Source organism: Chionomys nivalis, chromosome 23, assembly GCF_950005125.1.
Source record: "Chionomys nivalis chromosome 23, mChiNiv1.1, whole genome shotgun sequence".
In the NCBI taxonomy this organism is placed as follows: domain Eukaryota; kingdom Metazoa; phylum Chordata; class Mammalia; order Rodentia; family Cricetidae; genus Chionomys; species Chionomys nivalis.
In genome coordinates this window covers 24,662,823-24,682,628 of record NC_080108.1, presented here as the reverse complement: position 1 = coordinate 24,682,628, position 19,806 = coordinate 24,662,823, and the positions used below count along the sequence as shown (strand labels likewise).

Sequence of the window (19,806 nt, the reverse complement as noted above, 5' to 3'; positions counted from 1 at the left end):
GGGAAGCCGCCAGCGAGCCTGTCCCGGCGCGCCCGGCGCTCGCAGACCCTCGGACCCGCTCCTCGGACCCTCCACGCCTCTCCCGCGCCTGCGAGAGCTCCACGGCGCGCGGCGCGCTCGGCTTTGACCTTCAGCGAGCCGGAGCCCCCGCGCACGGAGTCGGCGGCGGGCGGGGGCCGAAGCGGGGCGGCGGGAGCGCTGAGCGCTGCACAGCCGCCGCTTTGTGTATGTGTGTGCGTGTGTGTGTGCGTGTGTGTGTCCTGGATTTGGGAAGGAGCTCACGGCGGCGGCGGCGGCGCTGAGGGAGGAGGAGGAGGCGGCGGCGAGCGGAGCCCAGAGGAGGAGGAGGAGCCGGAGGAGGGGGAGCCGCTCATTCATTTCCACTCCGCATATCTGCCCCTCGCCGGCCTCGCCCGCGCCCGGGACTTCGGACCAGTCTCGCCAACTGCGTCGCGCTCTCCCGCCGCGGAGGCTTGGGCGGTCGCTCCCTCCGGGGATCTGGGGGCGTTTGTCCTCGCCTGCGGCGATTTGGGCTTTGCTCCTCTTTCGGTAACAGTTTTTCCCCCCTCTTCTGCATCTTTGGGTTTGCAAATGGAGGCCGACGACGCCGACAGCCCGCCCCGGCGCGCCCCGGCTTCCCGACTCCGCCGCGCCGTGGGCCGCTGCTGCCGGCGCTGAGGGGCCGCCCCGCGCCACCCTCCCCGTCCACGCCGCCTTCCGAGGATCGTCGTCTGTGCTGCGCTCTTGTTTTTGGACGAGAGTGAGAACTGAGTTGGAGACTTTTTTTTCTCTTTTCTTTTTTTTTTCCTTTCTTTTTTTGAGAAAAGGGAATTTCGTCCCAAATAAAAGGAATGAAGTCTGGCTCCGGAGGAGGGTCCCCGACCTCGCTGTGGGGACTCGTGTTTCTCTCCGCCGCGCTCTCGCTCTGGCCGACGAGTGGAGAAAGTGAGTATCTGCCCGCCGCCCGCGGCCACTGCGGGAACTTTTCCTCCGAGGGGCTGCGCCCTGTTTGGGAAAACCCAGTTGCCACGGGCGCAGCTGTCGGACTCACTCCGGGGCTCGGGAGCGGAGGGTGGGGCTCTCCCGGAAGGCCGGAGCGGAGCGGAGCCCGAGCTCCCAGCCCAGGAACCCCACCGGCCCTGGTTCAGCGCATCCGCGCGCGGGAAGGGCCTCGGAGCTTTCTCTTTCGCTGTCCCGGGAGCGCTGTCCCGCGCGCGGCCTGGTGGGTGGGCAGCACTTGTTCCCCGGCGGTTCAGGAGCAGCCCACGCGTGGGCACTTGATGGGGAACTTGGTGTCTGGGTGGGGACTCGACCCACCTCCCTCTCCCCGCCACCGTCGCCTCTCCCCACCCCTGCGCGCGGGCCTCTCCGCACCTAGCGCCCATCCCGCGCAGCGCACCACGGTGACAGCACCTTGGGAGGCTCCACGGGTGGCTGCTGGGGTAAACCGAGTGCACCGTGGTGGCGAGCTGGAGCCTTCTGTCCCGCGGGGTGCAAGTTGTCCTTGAGGGGGAGGTGCAGGGTGGGGAGGCCTCGCGGCCCCAGGACACGTTTCCAAACATCACGGCGCGGCCTCCTGTCGCCCAAGTTGTTTGGCCCATCAAGCTCCTTAAGTTCTTGGCATTAGGCATCTCATGAGCCCGGTGGGAGTCTAGTCTCCATTTCTCTCACGGTTTGGTGACTCGGGGCTGTCCAGTGTGGCTCTGGGGTTCAGGGTGTACTCCCGGACTTTTCCCTAGGGAAGTGTGAGCTTGGGACCTTCTTCATACTCCTTCGGGGGTGGGGGGAACTTGGATCCTCAATTTTTAAGGTCTTTGGGCAGTTTCTCAGTTTGTACCCAGCCCTGGACACCTCTTCTTCCGAAAAGCGTCTAAGTAAGACGTGATAGGGGCATCATCCCATGCGCAGAGTCGACGTGCTTTTCCACACACATGTGCTCTCAGCGCGGATTTAGGCGCACCCACAGCCACACGACCACGAGGGGACACCTGGATGCCCGGCCCGGGGGAGAGGTGTCGTGTGCGGTGGTTTGGGCGGCGTCCGGATCTGGAGCGTGGTAGTGGAGGGGCGGTTGTTTTGTTTTGCGAGCGCGGAGCCCTGGCCTTGGTTTTGTTGTGGCCAGAGTTGTGTTGCAGTGCCAACCCCCCCTCCCGCCCCGCACTTCCTTTGTACATACTTAATAAGCGGTATCGCTGCTCGCTCGCTATCGCTTGCAATCTGATAGCTTTTGTTTTGGTGGTGTCGGGTAGGAGTGCGTGTGTGTGTGTGTGTGTGTGGGGGGGGTGTCTCTGGGAGTGAGAACTCTCTACAGTGGCAGGAGGGGGGTTTTTCTCGAGAAAAACAAATGTGGCATACTGGTACTTTTGAGATGGTAGAGTAATTTGAACACGATTAAAAGTTTAAATGCAGTCTCTGAGCTGGGGCTGGGGAGGTGAGGGCGTGCGGATGAGTAATGGTTGCAGAATGTATGCAGGTGGTGCCTATTAATTTCGAAAAATCACGACGAAGCCTTGAGTTAGCAAGGCGGGGGGCGGGGGACGATGGAGGCTGCGCGGGGCGTGCAGCCCCACCATTGGGGTGGTTAACAAAGGCTGTTTCTATAAACAAACCCCTGAACCTCTTTTAAGTAAAAGATGGAGCATGAGCAGATCTTTATAGAATTATAGCTGTTTACTGCCTAGAGCAAGGCGCAGACTGGGGCCGCCCCACAAATCTGGGCTCTCCTGTCCTTTGTTTTCCAAACTTTGAGCACACTGGATTGGGCGAAAGGCTTCTGGCTCCCTTCTACTCAGTCCTTTGGATGGTGTTTGGGGGCAGGGTAGATTTCCATCCTTTAAGGACTAAATATGGTTTAGAAGACACTAGGAAACGAGTCCATTTTACTATGGCATCCTATTGAACTGCGTGCTTTGTCTACTTCTGTTATTTAATAGTAGAAGTTCTGAAATGCAAAGTAGCAGCGATGGCCTTGCTTCTCGGAGCAGGGCGCAGACGTCTGAACCAGGTTGAGTCTGGGTCTCCGGGAAGAATATTCTTTGTCCAGAGCAAGGGCAACGGGAGGATGTTTGAATGTGTGTTGTTTTAATGCTGCTCATTCCAAGGCTTTCTTAAAATGTGATGGATGTCTAGAAAGCACCCGGAGTCCTGGTTATGGACTGCTGAAGTTCTGACTCAATGCAAGCAGTGACTGCCCGTTACAGTTGAAGGGGTCCATGAAGCATAGGCACACCCTCTGAACTCAGACGGAAGGCCCTGGATCCCAGCAGAGGCAGGCTCCCAGCAGAGGCAGGCTTCGAGTTAGGGATTGGTGAGTCTTTGAAGTGGGACAGTAGTGGGGTGTTTTCATCTTTCACTTGGGACTGTGAAAGTTTCTTGATGCAAAGGCCGACTTGCAGACATGTTTGCTTTGTAGCAGGATGCTGAGCAGAGATTCTAAACAAGGGAATTGAGGAGGTACGAGTGGCAGCCAGATAATCTAGGACTGTTTTCTGTTTGAAAATGCACCGTGCACTTTGGAGTTACTGTGGCCAGCTCCTAAAAAGGATCTAGTCAGCCGAGGGCACCGTAGCATCCTATTGTCAGAGGAAAGAAGTACCTGTAGAATGTTGGTGTTTAAGGACGTTAGTTAGTGTCACCTACCAGAAGGAGAACCCAGAATAAGAACTTTTGAAAGAACCTAAATAGGAAATTATAGTTTAGGTTTCTTTGCAGGGAAATAGCAAGTCAACTGTACTTTATGGAGGGACAGGCCGGTGGGAAGTCAGGGATTGAAGTTTATTTAAAAGGTCTTATGTATGAATTGTGGAAAGGATTAGAAGAGAAGGGCTCAGTGAAATATGCCAGGGTTGGATAGAGGGGCCTTTAAAATACTACAAATAGAGAAAGAAGTCCGTTATAAAACACCAAATCTTCTATGATCCTATTTATGTGAAATGTTCAGCCAATCCATAGAGACAGAGCTATTGATCCCCAGTTGCTTGGGGGAGGAAAAGCTGGGTTACAAGCGTTTTTTAGGGAGTGATGAAAATGTTCTCAGTTTTCAGTGATGGTTATACAACTCTGAATATACCAAAAAAACAAAAAAGGCATTGAGTGGTGTGTTTGTAAACAGCTGTCTTGGGGTGTGTGATAACATCTGGACCAATTTTTGTTTTTAATTGCAAAGACTGGGAAGAATACATTGTGCCGCCTAGGAGGTAGGATTTGGCTAAGATTATTCGGTAAACATTATTGCAGGTTGGTATTGCTCTTTTTTGTTTCTTTTCTAAATTTGTGAGTTTTTAAGGCTTATGAACTAGTGCAATACAAATTGATAATCGGAGCTCTGACAGCAGGAATCGGATGCCAGGCAAGAAATGGACAAACGGAGAAAAAAGAATCTTGATGATTTTTAGCTTGATGATGGAGTGGTTGAATTTAAAACAACACCACACAGATACTAATGGTAGTGTAATTTTTTATTTTTTGGTAGTAAAAATCCTCAAACTGAACCTAAATTGATGGTCTGGATAGTTTAGGAGACTGTGTCTTCAGGCTTCCAACAAAGAAATAATATGTTGTTTTGAGCAGGAAAGGAAGTTCATCTCTCCTGTATTAATTACAAGTGGTGGTGATGGCAGAAGAACTGCTTCTTTTTTCTTTCCTTAAGAAATAAAATTTAAATTAAAATACTCCACAATCTGAGTGCATGGAACTTGGTTGGTTGTTTAGGAGTCTATTGCCTTAAAATTTTTTTAAATGAAAAATTAAAATTTCTTAGAAAAGATTTAAAAATACACTCAAATCGTTGTGCCTATAACTAAATGTACATTGTCTTTTCCATAGGAACAGACATAGAAAGTAATGTTTGCACTGGTTTTGGCCTTTTTCTCAAGGTTATTTATTAGTGAAAATATTTCCTGCCTTTATTGTTGCAAGGTAGGTCAGTAATGATCACCAGCTATACCATTTTCACTCCTTGTCCGTCTGTCCGTCCATCAATCTGTCCTTCCTTCCTTCCTTCCTTCCTTCCTTCCTTCCTTCCTTCCTTCCTTCCTTCCTTCCTTCTCTTGAGGTACTTTTATTTCCTTTTTAATTTGGTTTGTACTTCAAGGAACTGGATCCTTGAACTAGCCAGTAGTTAGTGGGCACCTACTGTATGAAAGCCAGACTGGTGCTAGATATTGAATTCACCAACAGAGAAAGGACTTCCTTCCTGATACCTTTGGGGCACTTTCCATGTATTTGCATGAAAAGAAGTTCCTTGAAAAATCATATCCGCCCCCCCCCCCCCCCGCCCCATCACCACCAGAGCTTCAGATCCCCCCACCCCACCAGACCTAGCATGCATTTTCAAGACCCTTTACGAAACAGTTTTTGTAGGGTTGGCTTGTCTAGTGGAGAGCTAGTGTTCTTACCCTGTGACAGGCTCCCTGGTGTTGGAATTTCACCATAGCCCATAGCATATGGGTATCTGTCTAATCAGGCGTGTTTGTAACAATGGTGCGACCGTGGCTAAAACCGTGCATATTGTATAATGGGTGGGCTCATGCTCCTATAACCCTAATAAGCGAAAGTATGAGGCGGGAGGATCACCAGTTTGAGGGCAGCCTGTGCTACATAGTGAAACCCTGTCTCAAGATCAAAATAGCAACAAAATAAAATTTCACAGGTGTGTTCATAAATGTTGCCTGGCAGGATTCAAATTTTAGGAAAGGTGGGACCAGTTTTAGAGGCTCTCCAAGTATACGTAGCTTCCATAGCTTTGAGATAGTCATTAGTAAATGTTAAGAATTTCACATATTTTTGTGATTTAAAAATGAATGGTCTTGTGTTTAAAAGAATGAGGGGTAAGAGCAAGATGAAGAGGCAATAATACCTTAAACGATTTTTTTTTTTTTTTTTTTTTTGAGACAGGGTTTCTCTGTAGCTTTTGGAGCCTGTCCTGGAACTAGCTCTTATAGACCAGGCTGGCCTGGAACTCACAGAGATCCACCTACCTTTGCCTCCCGAGTGCTGGGGTTAAAGATGTGTGCCACCACTCCCCGGCGATTTTTTTAAAAAAAAATTATAAAACACACAAAACCAGTTTTTCTCTGGTTATGATTTTCTCTGTTTTGTTTTCAAAACTCATTTAAAACTCAACTCCAGAGGTATTTATGCCCGGAGGCCAGCTTGCCTTGAGCTGCTTTTCTTAGCCACTGTATGACAGGTGCTGTCTGAGCCCTAGAAACAAGCTGTTTTCCAGTTGGACTAAGTATGTAAAACGTACTCACGTGCTGTGGCTACAGCTCTTGACTTCTCCGCCTGAGATGTTCCGAAGGATACACTGAACACTTGAAAGACAGCAGGCTGAATAGTGGGCGATGCCCTCGGAGGGAGCTTCCTGTAAATACTGTTTGGTCTCAGGTCAGCAAGAGGAAGTTTTCCCGTTCCTTATAAAGATGGGTGATTTGGCTTAAACTCGGAGTGGATGCGGTCCTAGTTTTTTCTCGACACTGAGATCTGTGGACACTGAGGAGAACATAGTTGGTGCCTGCTATTTACAAAGATTATAATTAAAACATGTACAGATGCCCTATCTCAGTTCCCTTGCTCCATGGATCTGATTTGTTTAGAGATGAGGACATGGGTTTGTAAAAACAAAAAAAGGCCAGTAAACAGTGGATCTTTAAACATAACCTTGGCACGATGAAGTCCATTTCTTTTGTTGAAGCGTTTGAAATTGACTAACAATAGAAGTGTCTTTGGGTTTGGTGCCTGCGGATTTCTTGAAAACACCATGTGTTTTCAGTCACCTGAGCTCACATTTAACATTTCTGCAGATTTCCTTTTATCAAATGCCAGTTTCAGTAGGATGTATTAACATGGTGGATTTCAGAATCTTAAGGTCGGTGTGTCTTGAGCTGAGACTTCATCCGTCGTCTTCCTTAAATACGTGCTGAGTACTCACAAGGCTCCGTTCTCTAGGTTAGATGTACTGATACTATAATATGTCTGGCCATTAGTTTTTTCAATGTATTGAACCATAGAAATTATTGCCATGTTTGCTTAAAGAACTAAGAAACTAGTAAGAAAGGCTTACATTTCTCTTTTCTTTTGGGTCCCAGACTGTAAGGATTTATACACTCACAGATTGCTGTTCAGACTTTACTTGACTAGAACAGAAAGCGGAATCTCCTGTGCTGAGGACTGGACAGCTGGGGCTGCAGTAACTTCCACAGGATAACGATGCTGCTCTTTGGTTTTATATTTAGCTGCAGCTTGGTTCCTGCTGGTATGGGATGTGTTCCTGAAGCTTAGGGACCATCCCTCTATGCTTCCTGATGGGCTTGACACTTAGAGTTTCTCGTTTGTAGCATCTGGTGACCAGCTACAGAGAGAGGGAGAGAATGTGACCGTGATGGAAGCGTGCATTGCGTAGAGAAGGACGCCAGTCTCAAATTGTTTACTTTGCAATGGAATGACAGAAATGACTTTTGCAAGAATCGGAGTTTGTTTACTTGGTTTTGTTTTTCTAGAGATGGTCTGGCTGTGTAGCCCTCCTGCCTCAGCATCCTGAGTACTAGGATCATTTGTAGGCCTGAGCTACCACACTTAGCTGGACATTTTTGGTTTTGTTTTAGGTTTTTCGAGACAGGGTTTCTCTGTAGCTTTGGAGCCTATCCTGGAACTAGCTCTTGTAGACAAGGCTGCCCTCAAATTGACAGATCCGCCAGCCTCTGCCTCCCAAATGCTGGGATTAAAGGCGTGCACCACCACCGCCCGGCTGGCAAGACATTTTTTAAAGGACTTTAGAAAGTAGTTCATAATTATTGCAGAAAATTCCTGGTAGTGGGAGCTGGAACCTTAAAACTTTATTCTTTATTTCCTCTCAGTGCAGGAGTCAGAGTTACTCACGGTGTGTACACCTGTCTTCGTGTGCCTGTGTGTGCACTCATCCATCCAGATTGACAACATTGTGAGGTTGTTGGGCGTCTGTGTAGTTAAACTTGTCCGTTTCTTTTTAAACACGGCACTTTGTTTGAGCTGGCTCTGGACTTGCCATTCTAAAAATTAGATTTCACATGGCAACAAGTACGTTTTATGATACTAAAGCAGAACTTGAAAGTCCCTGAGATATTTTGCATGTCTGCTTTTACTTGTCTATAAAATCATTGGGAGTGTTCCTGATTGAGTGGGTGAGACATTACCAATTTAAGTCATGTTAAGGTGTAGAAGCCTGATGATAAGTAGGTAGCAATGAGTTAATATACAGGAATTTTCTTCTAATTTGAATTATTTTAGTAACCTTTGATAACTAACTGGATAAAAAGAGGAAGTACCTGTAGAGATTCCAGGTGACCACTGTCCACTTGGGTGACTGGAGGTTTGACGAGAGCATCGCGAGCCACTCTCTGTTGACTGTATTTAGATAGTGAGGTCATAATCAGTTGTACCTGTGCTCACCCGTGTCTGGTGTTTGTTCTCCCCACTAGTTTTTCCTGGACGTCATTGTACTGAAGTAATACACAGGCTCCCAGACTTGTGGGGATGCCCTATGATGGCTCTGTTGTCTACTTCTGGGAGTTAACGGGTTCACGTGGATGTGTATGTTTAGCCACAGCGTAGAGTAGTTGAATCACAGGAACTTACTTTGTTACAAGTGGCCTATCTCAGTTAGATGCTCTGTTTTCCGCAATTCTTCTGCCGTGAGCTTTCTCAAGCCCCGAGATTGGCTCAGAATGGAAACTCTAGTTAACCTCGGCTCTACAACCTGCTTTTTTCTGAAGAGACTGCTTAATTGAATGTTTCCTCTCAACCTCACTGAGTCATTTGAAATCACATAGATTTGCCCATTTCTGGTTCTGCCTCTGTCCAGTCCAGACCTGCATCTCAACCCTTAGAGTAGAGAGGACACCCTCAGCTGTCCTTTGAGCCCTGACAAGATTCGTAGGCTTTGTGTGCTCGCCAGCCCTAGATCCTCACTGTGTGCTGCAGCTGAGTCTAGGGTTTTAACGAGAAGTGTCCGTCCCCCCCATGTATATCACTGTCAGGCTCCAGAGTGATTCCCTGAAGCCCCCAATGCTACCTGAGCATCTGCATGAGCAAGCCATGGTGGTGTTCTCCACCCTGGATTTTGCTCCGTTTCCGTGGCTTGGTGTGATTTCTTCTGCCCCCTCCCCACACTGAACATGGGAACGTGCTACCCTGGATGACTGGAATGTCGCCTGGGTCAAGATTCTTTTTAGCATTTAGTTCTTTGATAATAGCACATGCTGTATTTGTGGAGACTCAAAATGATTGTGAAAGAAATTTGTCCTTGTCTCACTAAACCACCAGATAATGTCATTTTCTAATATATTTAGAAAGTTAAATTCAGGAAAATTTGGGGAGGAGGTATGTTTTTTAATTTTCATTAAGTTGTGTGAGTGAGTGAATGTGTGTGGTTGTGAGTGTTAGTTCGGCCAGTGTGTGATGTCCGTTGACTCCTCCCAGCCCCCAGGACTTTCTAGGATTTTACTAGGTAAGAGATGGTACCCTTTGTTTTTTTTTTTTAACTCTGCTTTCTTCTTCTTGTGAGGGTGACTGCTGTTTCCCTGACTGCATAGATCTAACGCTCCCCTTCCTCCCTTTGAGCTCAGACACTGCTGGGCCGGCTCATTGATAGTGATGCCTTGTGTCTTGCTCCTGGACTGTCATTATTATTAAATGACAGAGGAATCTAGAGGAGAGGATGGTTTGAGTCTCAATTCTTCAGCTGCTGGGGCAAGTTAATCTTCCCGTGGCTTTGTTTCCTCATCTGTGAAATGACAACTTCACTAGCACTCACTGTATATTTATTCATTAAATTGAACAAGTTAATATTCTTGTCAAGTGCTTATAGAAGAACCTGGCACCTACTAAACCCTTGGGCTTGAGCTGCGCCTGCCTTACAGATGTGCCATCACCAAGCAGAGATTTTCTTCGATAGTGCTGGCAATACAGAGGGCACACTCCCTGTTTTCCATCCTTAATTATGTGAACCTGGCATATAGTAAGTACGTAGTAAACATGTATTCTGTAAGAATTTTCTTTGCTAATGTGCATTATAAGGTTGAGTTCTGCTTGTAAATGCATGGAATAAAAAGGTTAAACCCAGCCAAGCATGATGTCACAGGCCTTTAATCCCAGCACTTGGGAGGCAGAGGCAGTTGGGTCTCTGTGAGTTTGAGGCTAGCCTGGTCCAATAGTGAGTTCCGGACCAGCCAGTGCTACCTGGTGAGAACTTGTCTCACCCCCCACCTCCACTCCCAAAACAAAATAACAGCAACAGTAACAACAACAGCAAAACCCCCAAACAACTCCCATTTTCAAACCAAAAATATTAAACCTTTCTAAGTTTTGCCCTTTCAGCCTTGTCCTGTTAGTGTGGCCAGCTCCACTCAGTTCAGCTTCCACTTCCCAATTCTGTTTGTCATAGTTTCTCCCTTAATCCTTTCTTTTGTTAGTTTCTCTCAGCATCTTAGATGTGGCCAGTGTGCATTTTGTCCATCTCACCAATGCGAAGTCGCCATCTAGTGGCCACATGTGAAATTCAGCCACCTCTATGAGGTGTTCAGAGGACAAGAACCAGTTCTCCCAAATTCCCAGCTTTTTCTTGCTGATGTGGCTCCTGGGAAGTGATTGTAAGAAAATGTGGATGCTTCAGGCGTTCGAGATCACTGGGCTATGATTTAGTATATAGCTTGTTCTACTATTCAATGATAAAGTCAGAGAATTAAAGTCTTCCAAAGGGATGTACACACATTCCCTACAAACCCAGTTGGAGTTGTGTCTTACAATCCTAAAATACTTCCCCCGAGCCATGGAACTTTTTTATATGTAAAGTTTAAAAATGTTTCTTTTGAGACGAGAGATTTAAAAAATAATAATTCTGCTGGGACCAGCAAGATGGCTTACCTGGTAAAGGCGCTTGCCGCCAGAGTTCAGTCAAACAACCCCACCAGCTGGTTCTCAAGCAGACACTGAGTAGTGACAGAAATAGAAGACACATTTGATATTGACTGCTCTAAGTTGGTAACATATAGTAAGTGTTCAGCAAATGTGTGTTTTGTCACAAAGACCTTGTTTTGCTAAGGTGTGTAAGAATAATTAATAATTCATCAGTTTGCCCCTGTGCCTGGGGCAACCATATTATCACTTTGCTTTCTGATACTCTTCTGAGAATCAACCAACAGTTGATTCTGCATCTAGGATTCTGATTTCTTATTCACGATGCCCTGAGCCTGTTTTTACCTACCATTGGGGAATGCTTGGTGGGTAAGAGGGGCTTAGGAAATGGCAGACTTCTTAAAGGGACCACCTTTACCCCTTTCACTTGGATACACTGTTCGTACATTTGCCCTTGAAAACATTTTATCACCCCAGTTTCTACTAATAGAATTTAGAAGCAATAAAATGATCTTTTAAACCATTGGCTAGGCCTTTTGTTCTTGGAGGTGAACAAAAAAATTTAGAACTGGAAAGGACATATTTGCAAGTCTAGTTTTGTGTACCTGAGGTTGGTGACCGTGCTCTTTAAACTTGGATGAGAATAATCTACCATTACTAGCTCCTTTGTGGTGTGCCTTCAGCCACATGCCTGATGAAAGATTGTTGTCTTCAGGTTGGATGTGACTGTGCCCATCTCTGGAGGAGCCTCAGAGCTGGTGGGCCCTATTCCCTGTGCTGCTGCTGATTGCTCTCCTCCTTCAGGAGTGACCCCAGGGCTTAGAAGGGTTGTTATGCTCTTTTAGCCTTCAGATTCCAAAACAAGGCAGAGAGAGAGAGAGAGAGAGAGAGAGAGAGAGAGAGAGAGAGAGAGAGAGAGAGAGAGAGAGAGAGGGATTCCTAGGGAGCTTTGTTTGGAATGTTACAGACTCCTGTGGATAGAAGTTTGCTTCTATTTCTTATATTGTTTTCTAATGAGATCAAGGAAAAGATGCCTTGAATTCCAACAGGGACAATAGCCAGGTCTTCTACTCGTGTCCTTTAAGTGCCCAACAAGGCCAGTAACAGTTTATCAGAGGGCCACCGGGGAAGTGAAGTCTGCTTCCATCACTGCATCCAACAACAACAAAAAAGTCTTCTTGTCTGAGGTGCTGTAAGGAGGGCTACTGAACTTAATAGCCAAAAAGTCATTGCTTAAGGCTTGATGCTCCTTAGGAGGCATTCAGGGTGAGCTATTATAGAAAATGTAAACAGAATCATCAAATCAGGTGTGTTTATTTCAGGTGCGGCTTATGTAAAAAGCGTTTTCATAAAAAGCACCACTGAGCTGAGGGAACATGGGTTCATCTGCATGCCCTGCCTTTGGGGAAGCCTGCTCTCCGCAGGTGCCTGGAGGCATGTTAGAGAGGAAAGTATGGACCTTAGTATCCGTCTGTAAACTGGAGTAGTGCCAGTCTAGCAGGCATGCCAAGGGAATCAGCCATATTATTTCTAAGATGGCCAGCAGAAGCAGTCCATCCAAGGCATGGGCAAGTGAGGGCTTGAGTTTTTCTCCTCCCACATTGCTGTGGGGCACTGGGAATTTCTGTCTCCCAGCCCTTCCTGCAGCCCCTACTGAAGGGGAGGTTTGCCATATCTATTGGTTTAAATCTCAGAAGTGAGGGCTGGGGAGATGGCTTAGTGGTTAAGAAGACTAAGATTAGAACTCAGGTTCAATTCCCAGCACCCACATGACAGCTTTATAACTATCAGTAGCTCTAGCAATGGGGGTCCAATGCCTTCTGACTTCCTTAGCTTGAACTCTGAGGTGTTACAAAATCGAGAACTTGTATCCATTCCCTCAGCGCTCAGAAAGTTTCTGCTTTCAGAGCATTTTGGATTTTCACATTAGGGCCAGTCAGCTGACACAGATGTTCCCAAGTCTAAACATCTCCATCTCTGAAACACTTCTGGTTCCACCATTTCAGATACCGTGAAACAGTAAGAGGCCTTTTGTGTTCAGCACCAAATTACAGGATCTGAGCTCAAAAAAAAAAAAAAAAAAAAAAAAGCTTTGGAGATCCAGCCTTTGAGCTGCTGAATAACCAAGGGACTTTTAGTGTGTTTAGTTCAAAGTGGTGGAGACAGTCCTCTGGAAGGTGGGGGCAGGTGGCAGCCTGCTCAGATGCCGTGGAAGGTGGGCGAGAGAACCAAGTGCATTGGCGGGAGTTGAGTGATGGGTGGATAATAGGGAACTTGAAAGCTTTTGGAGCATTGTGAATAGAGGCATAAGAGCTTTCCTGCCATGGGACTCCAGTGCTGGAAACTGGTGTTGTGTAGACAGGGAGGCAGTGAGCTCAGGGCCAGGGAGGCACATGTCATCTTAGACACAGGATCTGAGAAGCAAGAACTCAGTGCATAGTGACCTGGCTCCATGGCATGGGAGTGAGTGATGAGTGAGTTCCTTCCTTTGTTGGGGAGGGGCTAGTGAGATGTGACCCTGTAGACTGTGTAGAATGTGACCCTGGAGTGCCTCTGGGTTGGCTGGAGGTCTGGGGTCAGCAGCACAGCAGGCCCTTAAGGAAGCACCTTTGGGCACAGGATGGGGAAAACCTTTTGGAGACTGCAGAATTTACCTTTCTGATTAAAACGGGCCTTCAGGAAAGTGGTGAGGTCATGATTAAACACGCTGCTTTTTTTTTTTCCAAAAATAAACGTCCCAGCTTTCCAGGCATGCCCTCCTGCAGGTGGTTGCTGGGTGCCCTTTTGTGAGTTTCAGGGCAACCCAGGCCAAAAAGGACTCTTGCTTCCTTCGAGGCTTGGTCAAGTGAACCCCGGGCTGGCCCTTCACTGTGGCTGAGACAAGGAAGAAGCCCCTGCTCTCCTGTCGTGACAGCCAACATGGTAGGATGGTTTCCAGCCCTTGCTGTGTGAGCCAAGAGGAGTGATTTGTTTAAATGGGGATGCCAGCATAATGTCCCAGTCTGGCTTGTTACTGGCGCTTTTTAACATGCACTCCTTTATGATTTTAAACGGATTGGGCACGTTGGGATTGCTGGTGAGACGCAATCGCAGGGCCTTAGCCCGGATCAGAGCTACCAGCTGCCTGCTCTGCAGCTGGAACTGGTCATTTTCACTCGCATCTAGAGTATAAGAAAGCGGTCATATACGTGAGGCGCCCTAGGAAGGTGGTGCCATTTGGTTTGTGGGCCTTTGCGTGTGGGGATTTTAGTGAATTCTAAAATTTAGGTCATTGAGTGACTCAGTTCCTCCCCAGACCCCAAGTTTAACAAAGTTGGTTTCTGACTGTTTCGGCCCTTTCCTGCCTACTTCTGTGCACCCCCCCCCCCCATCTTGCTTGGTGGATTTGGTTCAAGCCTGACCTTAGAATGAGAGCCTAGAGCTAGAATCCTGATGATAAGCTGTGTCCGGTTCACCCTGCTGCTCTCCTTTCTTCATCTAGAAAATGAAACAGTGATGCCCACTTGCTAGGTTTCTTACAAGTACTTTGAGAATGATGGTGGACAAAGCTTTTGAATTCTGACTGCCATAGATACCAGGTGGTGGTTGATGTTGTTCCTCACGGTAAATGGAATATGCAGTAGAGGTGAGAGAAAAGGAGACAGCACTTTCCTGGGTGTGCACTGCCAATCTTACATCCTGCCAGGGGACAGTAGCATGTCTCCCTCCCTCCCTCCCTCCCTCCCTCCCTCCCTCCCTCCCTCCCTCCCTCCCTCCCTCCCTCCTCATCGTGCTCCTGCCTTTGGGGGAAGGATTGAAGCATCTTCTTCCAGAAGACAGATTCAGATTCCAATACCCTTTAAAGAAGGCTCATGTACCCTGCCCAAGGAGTTGAATGACAGAGATGAATGATTGATGCATTATGGTATGTGTGGAGTCCTGTGTCCCTGTGCTCTTTCTCTTTTCCAAGGACAGGATCGTAGTTGGAGGTCATATAGCTTCTGTGATAAGAGGCAGATCAAGGGGCCAAGTGTGGTGGCGCACACCTTTAACCACAGCAGGTAGGAAGCCAAAGCAGGTGTATTTCTGTGTGTTTGAGGCTACCTTGAGCTATGAAGGAAGACCCTTTTTTTGTTTGTTTTTTGTTTGATTTAAGCCAAGTCAAGGGTATGAAAGTGGGGTGGGGTTTATGTTCCCAACAAGGTTTAGGATACAGGATCTTAAATGCAAGGATCTATATTTCCAGGTGACTGGTTAAATAGGCTGAAGTTAAGAATGGGGCAGGTTGAAGTCCTTTGGTTTTTGTAGATCAAGGGCTTGCCACAGGGATAGTTTCCAGAGATGAAGAAGGAAAAAGCTTCAGTGGGACTCTGACACATTGTACCCAGTAAATAAGTTCTTGCAAGACAGCCTTCCTCGAAGACAGGGCAGGGGCTTGCCTCTTGTTCTGCTCCTGGTTTCCACAGGTTCCCTTTCCCCAAGACCTGCATTTAAGCCTAGGCCTGCTTCAGTATATTTTAAGTGGGCTTAGGTGCATTTGCTAGGTGTTTCTAAAGAAGTATGTTTTGAATCTGAACCACTCAACCACCTTCACAGATCACAGTCAGTAATGGTGCTATTTATGTAACCAAACATCTCTTAGAAGGTGGAGTGATTCCTTGAATGCTGTAAGCCCCAGAAAAGACGTTAGATACCACTAATCATTGATGAACTGAGGTCAGAGTCACAATTGGTCCCAGTTCACACCCCTTACTACAACATTGACAGAAAACCAGGCAGTAGGAACAGGCATAAGCCAGGACATGGAAAGATGGGAGCTGTGTGTCTTGGCCATGTAAATGCTGGAATGGGAATGTGCTGTGGGTTCCTCCAAAGTTAGTCCTGAGTTGTGTGTGATTCAGCTGTTACACTTTCGAGTCTGTTGCCCAAAGTGAAGAACGGGGCCTTGAACATCCCTTTGTATACCAGTATTCGTGTTGATGAATGGGTTTTAAAAGTCAAGTTGGAAGCAAATCAAGGACCCGTCGATGCCGGTTGAATCCACAGGGTGTGACGTGTGTACAATGGAATGCTGTTGAGACTTAGGGGGAGGGTCTGTTAAGGGCTGTGGAGAGGATGAGTGTCGAACACGGTGTGTCAAATGAAACTTGAGTTGTGCTTATTTCCTTATATTTTTAAGAGGAGAAGCTGTCCATCTAATTGAATAGTGAGACCGTACCAGGTGAACTGTGGGAGAGACATTCCAGACCAGTGCCTCGTGAGGCGTCATTAGAGGCACAGGGGCAGCTCCTGGGAGCTGAGTCTCACAGGGCAGGCTGCCTTCCACAGCCAGTCACAGAACTGCAGGCATTTTCCTCTCCAGGAAGCCGAGTCCAGAGTCAACTGCTCATGCCGCCGTCTTGTCGCGCATGAGATTTATTGCTAATCAGCCATGTGACGTGTAATTGCTTTTTCATTTTCTCATTTTTTTTTTTCCAGAAGAGAGGCTTGTTTAGGTATTTGGGTCCCTCCTTGATTATACTGGAAGTTTTTCATTTGCTTTAACAGCTCATTTTTTTTTTTAATTGCAAATGGACGACCCCATCATGTAGGGAGATGAAAGGAAGAGATTGGCTACTGGTGTCAAGAATTCAGGTGTGTGGAAAGTTGAAGCTGGCTAGAGGCTTTTCTTCAAAGGTGAACCCAAAGCACTTTCAGGGCCTGTGCTGTTTGAGGTCACAGGACATTGCCTCAACACCTCTCCAGAATGTACTCTCTGGGGCCAGCCCTTTGGACGTGGTTGTCTTAATCTAGTTTAACAAGGCGCAGGACTCAGGCCTGGACCTGCTGAATTCCAGACAAGACTGAGAGAGGTAGTCGAGCCTGTCTGGCAGCGAAAGAGCTTCCTCCACCCCACTGACCCACCACAGCTCCTCTTGGTCTGATCCATGGGAAGAACCTGTGCTCTGTCCGCAATTTAGACTAGCATTTCCCCAGATGTGAGAAGCAAACCGGAGTTTGCTTCTTGCTCTCCTCTGGCCCTCTGCAAGCTGTCGAGCCTGTTTGTGTGCGTGTCTGCTTCGCCTGGCCATTCCACAGGAAGCCAGCCCTTCTCTGGTTGGGTGATGGGCTCCTGCAAGGCAGCGGAGATACCTGGGTCAGCTTTGACTGCCGTCACACTAGAGAAGCTGAGTGACTCAGACAGACAACTCAGAAGTTTACCTCTCGAAGCTCCATCTCCAGTATCGGAGTATCACCTAATTCAGTTTCTGTCGAGGGCTGATTTTTTGTTTCACAAATAACAAATATCTTTTTGCTGTGTGGCACGGAGAGCAAAGGTCTCTTTCTCATCAGCTAAAGACACTGATCCCATCATGACCTCATTCAAGCCTAATCTTGTTCCAAAGGGTCTACCTTCTAATACCATCCCCCTGGGACTTCAAACTGATTTTCATCCAGTCCATAATAATAAAGGGATGTGCTATAGTTAAGGATTCTCAAGGTCATGATTCTGTTTATGTTTAAGTTTTTGCCAAGGCTGATAATCAATTACAGATTAATTGAACCCTTTAAATCCATGGGCTCACATTCATGAATTCAACCAGGCACGGATGAGAAATATTTGGGCAGTGGGGGTGGGAAGAAGTGTGCCGTGTTGAGCCTGGAACCTTGTTGTTTCTCTAAGAGACACATTCTAATATCTGTTTGTACCAGGTACTGCAAATCTTGAGGTGGTTGAGAGGATGTGGGGAGAACTGAGATCTGCAGATAAGTTTGTGTAAGGGACTCCTGAGATTGAGGTATTTGTGTAGGGGATCCCAGAATCAGCCTTCCACTGATGCTGGGGGACCACTTTATGTGTTTTCAGGATCGCGATGAACAGCCATTGTCTTTTTTGTTTTTTGTTTTGTTTTAAAGTAGATGCCCTTTGAGAGGCACCCCCTTATTGGGAAACTACACACGACTCCATCTCCCACTTCAGAACAGATAAAGTCGCTTATTTTAAACTCTGTAGGAACTACCCAGAGGGCCATTATGCTCCAGGGGAGTTTGTAACTTGAAAACCCAGTTCCATGTAACTCTCTATCTTGGTGAGTATGCTCTTATCTGACCTGTGGAATCAGGTCAAAAGTGGCTCCTCTTGATCCTTCCTCAGGGTCTGCTTTGTGAAGCTGCCACCAGCACCCGTGGGTCGCACAGGTTGCGGCCGGACACAGGCCTGCCTCTCCTCCCCCTCCAGAGCCCATGAAACAGCGCTTCTTCTCCTCCAGCAGATCCAGAAGGCTGGGGAGGTGGCTGCTAATTGTTTATAAGCATTAACTGTTTACCAGTCATACTTGCTATTTTGAATCTGACCCTGCTATTAAGTTGTTTGTTTCTCTTCACAGCTGAGCCGTAAGCTGGGTAGATTTGGTGAGTCACTCTCATGATGGTAAAACCAGTATCGATCAAGCCACCCTGCTAATCCTGAGAGCCATTTAGAGGGGGATGAAACAGTCTTAAGGGTTTCTTCAGTTGGCCCTCAATCCCAGAGTCTTTGTGCTCATGTCGGGCTGTCTGTAGATCTGAATCCCCCAAGGAGCCCAAGGGCATTTAGCTTGCTTCTTGGAAGCCTTGCTCTGTTAAAAGAAGAGGAGACCAGCCCCTGAGAGAGTTTCTCTTCATCTTTGTTCTCCAGATTCCATCCTGATTACCGACTACTGTTTTCAGGAGCCGTGCACAGTTATTTGTGGGGAGTCTGACTGTTTCCCCCCCCCCTAAGCTCAGGCTTTGAATTCCTGGGATGTTGAAGGTTGATTAGAGTTGCCTGGAGGGGCAGATGTTCTTGCTGCTGTGGATTCTTTGAGGCTGGAGTATAGTGAGACGTTGAGCATTAGAGAGCTAGGCAGGGGGTGATGAGGCAGGAGGACATTATTGGAACCCTCTGTTTCTGGACCCTTTTGGGGGCGGGGTGTAGGCTGTCTCGGGTATCCTGGAGGACATCTGACTTACTTCAGTGGGCCTTGCAAAGGCTGCTCCTCATTGCTCTTGGACTTGAGCGTGTTGCTTGGGACAGGTTGTCTCTGGATGCCAGGAAAAAAGGCCCCTCAATGGCTTTATATTCTCTGTTGCTTTGCTCCTAAGTCAGCAAACATTTTTTAAACTTGTCCTCTTAACATCACCTGCTCAGACAGCTATGTGTTTGATCCCTGTAGAAAGCAACTGTGTTATAAATTGCAGTGCCTTCCCGGTAGTAGTGTCCCACTCCTCACTCCCCTCCCATGTGCCCCTGTCTCCACGCCCCTCCCCCCGCATTTTTCCCCCACCCCTCCCCATGCCCTACCCAGGAAGATGTTCCCACTTGAGTTTCTGTCACTGTTTGTGGAAGCTCAGGAAGGCACCCTCATCCCCTTAATACATAACAGACCTACCCACACCAGTGTCCCTACCAGGTTTGTTGGATGTAGTTTTGGTGGATGGAGCCCTGCCCCTGCCTGTTTCTTTGAATAAGAACACCCTGTCCCCAGGTGTCAAAGTGTTCCTGAATGCTGTCTCACATGCTTAGCCCCTTACCTTTGGCCAGAGGTAGTGTTTCCCGGGAACAAATGATGGTTGTTTTCAGGCAGAATGGGAGACCTTTGGAGATGTGAAGTGCTTAGGGTTCTCAGTGCATTCCAGGGTCAACTTTGCAGAGGAATGGCCAAGCTGAAGCTGTGTGTAGAAAGTTCTCAGCCCCCCCTAACAGAACAGGAAACAAAACCCCATTTGTAGAGAGCAGGTTCCAGCCGAGCCTTTAATTATGGGGGTGACATTTGTATTTTGGTAGGGGCATGGAGCCAGAGGCTGGGGCTTACTAGCTATCTCATTTTCTCTGGCTCTGTTCTCTCAAGTCTCAGCTCTTTTAAGATTTGAAAAATAATGCAGAATGCCTAAGATTTTTTGAATTCCTGGCTTTGGAGACTTGACTACATAAAAGGA

At 47.5% G+C, this 19,806-nt stretch overlaps 1 protein-coding gene across 1 annotated transcript in view; it reads left to right on the top strand.

Annotated features, from left to right (window-relative positions):
• The first annotated feature begins 832 nt into the window (after positions 1-832).
• Igf1r (insulin like growth factor 1 receptor) overlaps positions 833-19,806 on the top strand; it is a 279,154-nt gene continuing 260,180 nt past the window's right edge. The window contains exon 1 of the mRNA XM_057755916.1: positions 833-945. Within this exon, the coding sequence (XP_057611899.1) occupies positions 852-945 (94 nt within the window). The 5' untranslated portion in view covers positions 833-851. The remainder of the gene's footprint in view (positions 946-19,806) is intronic.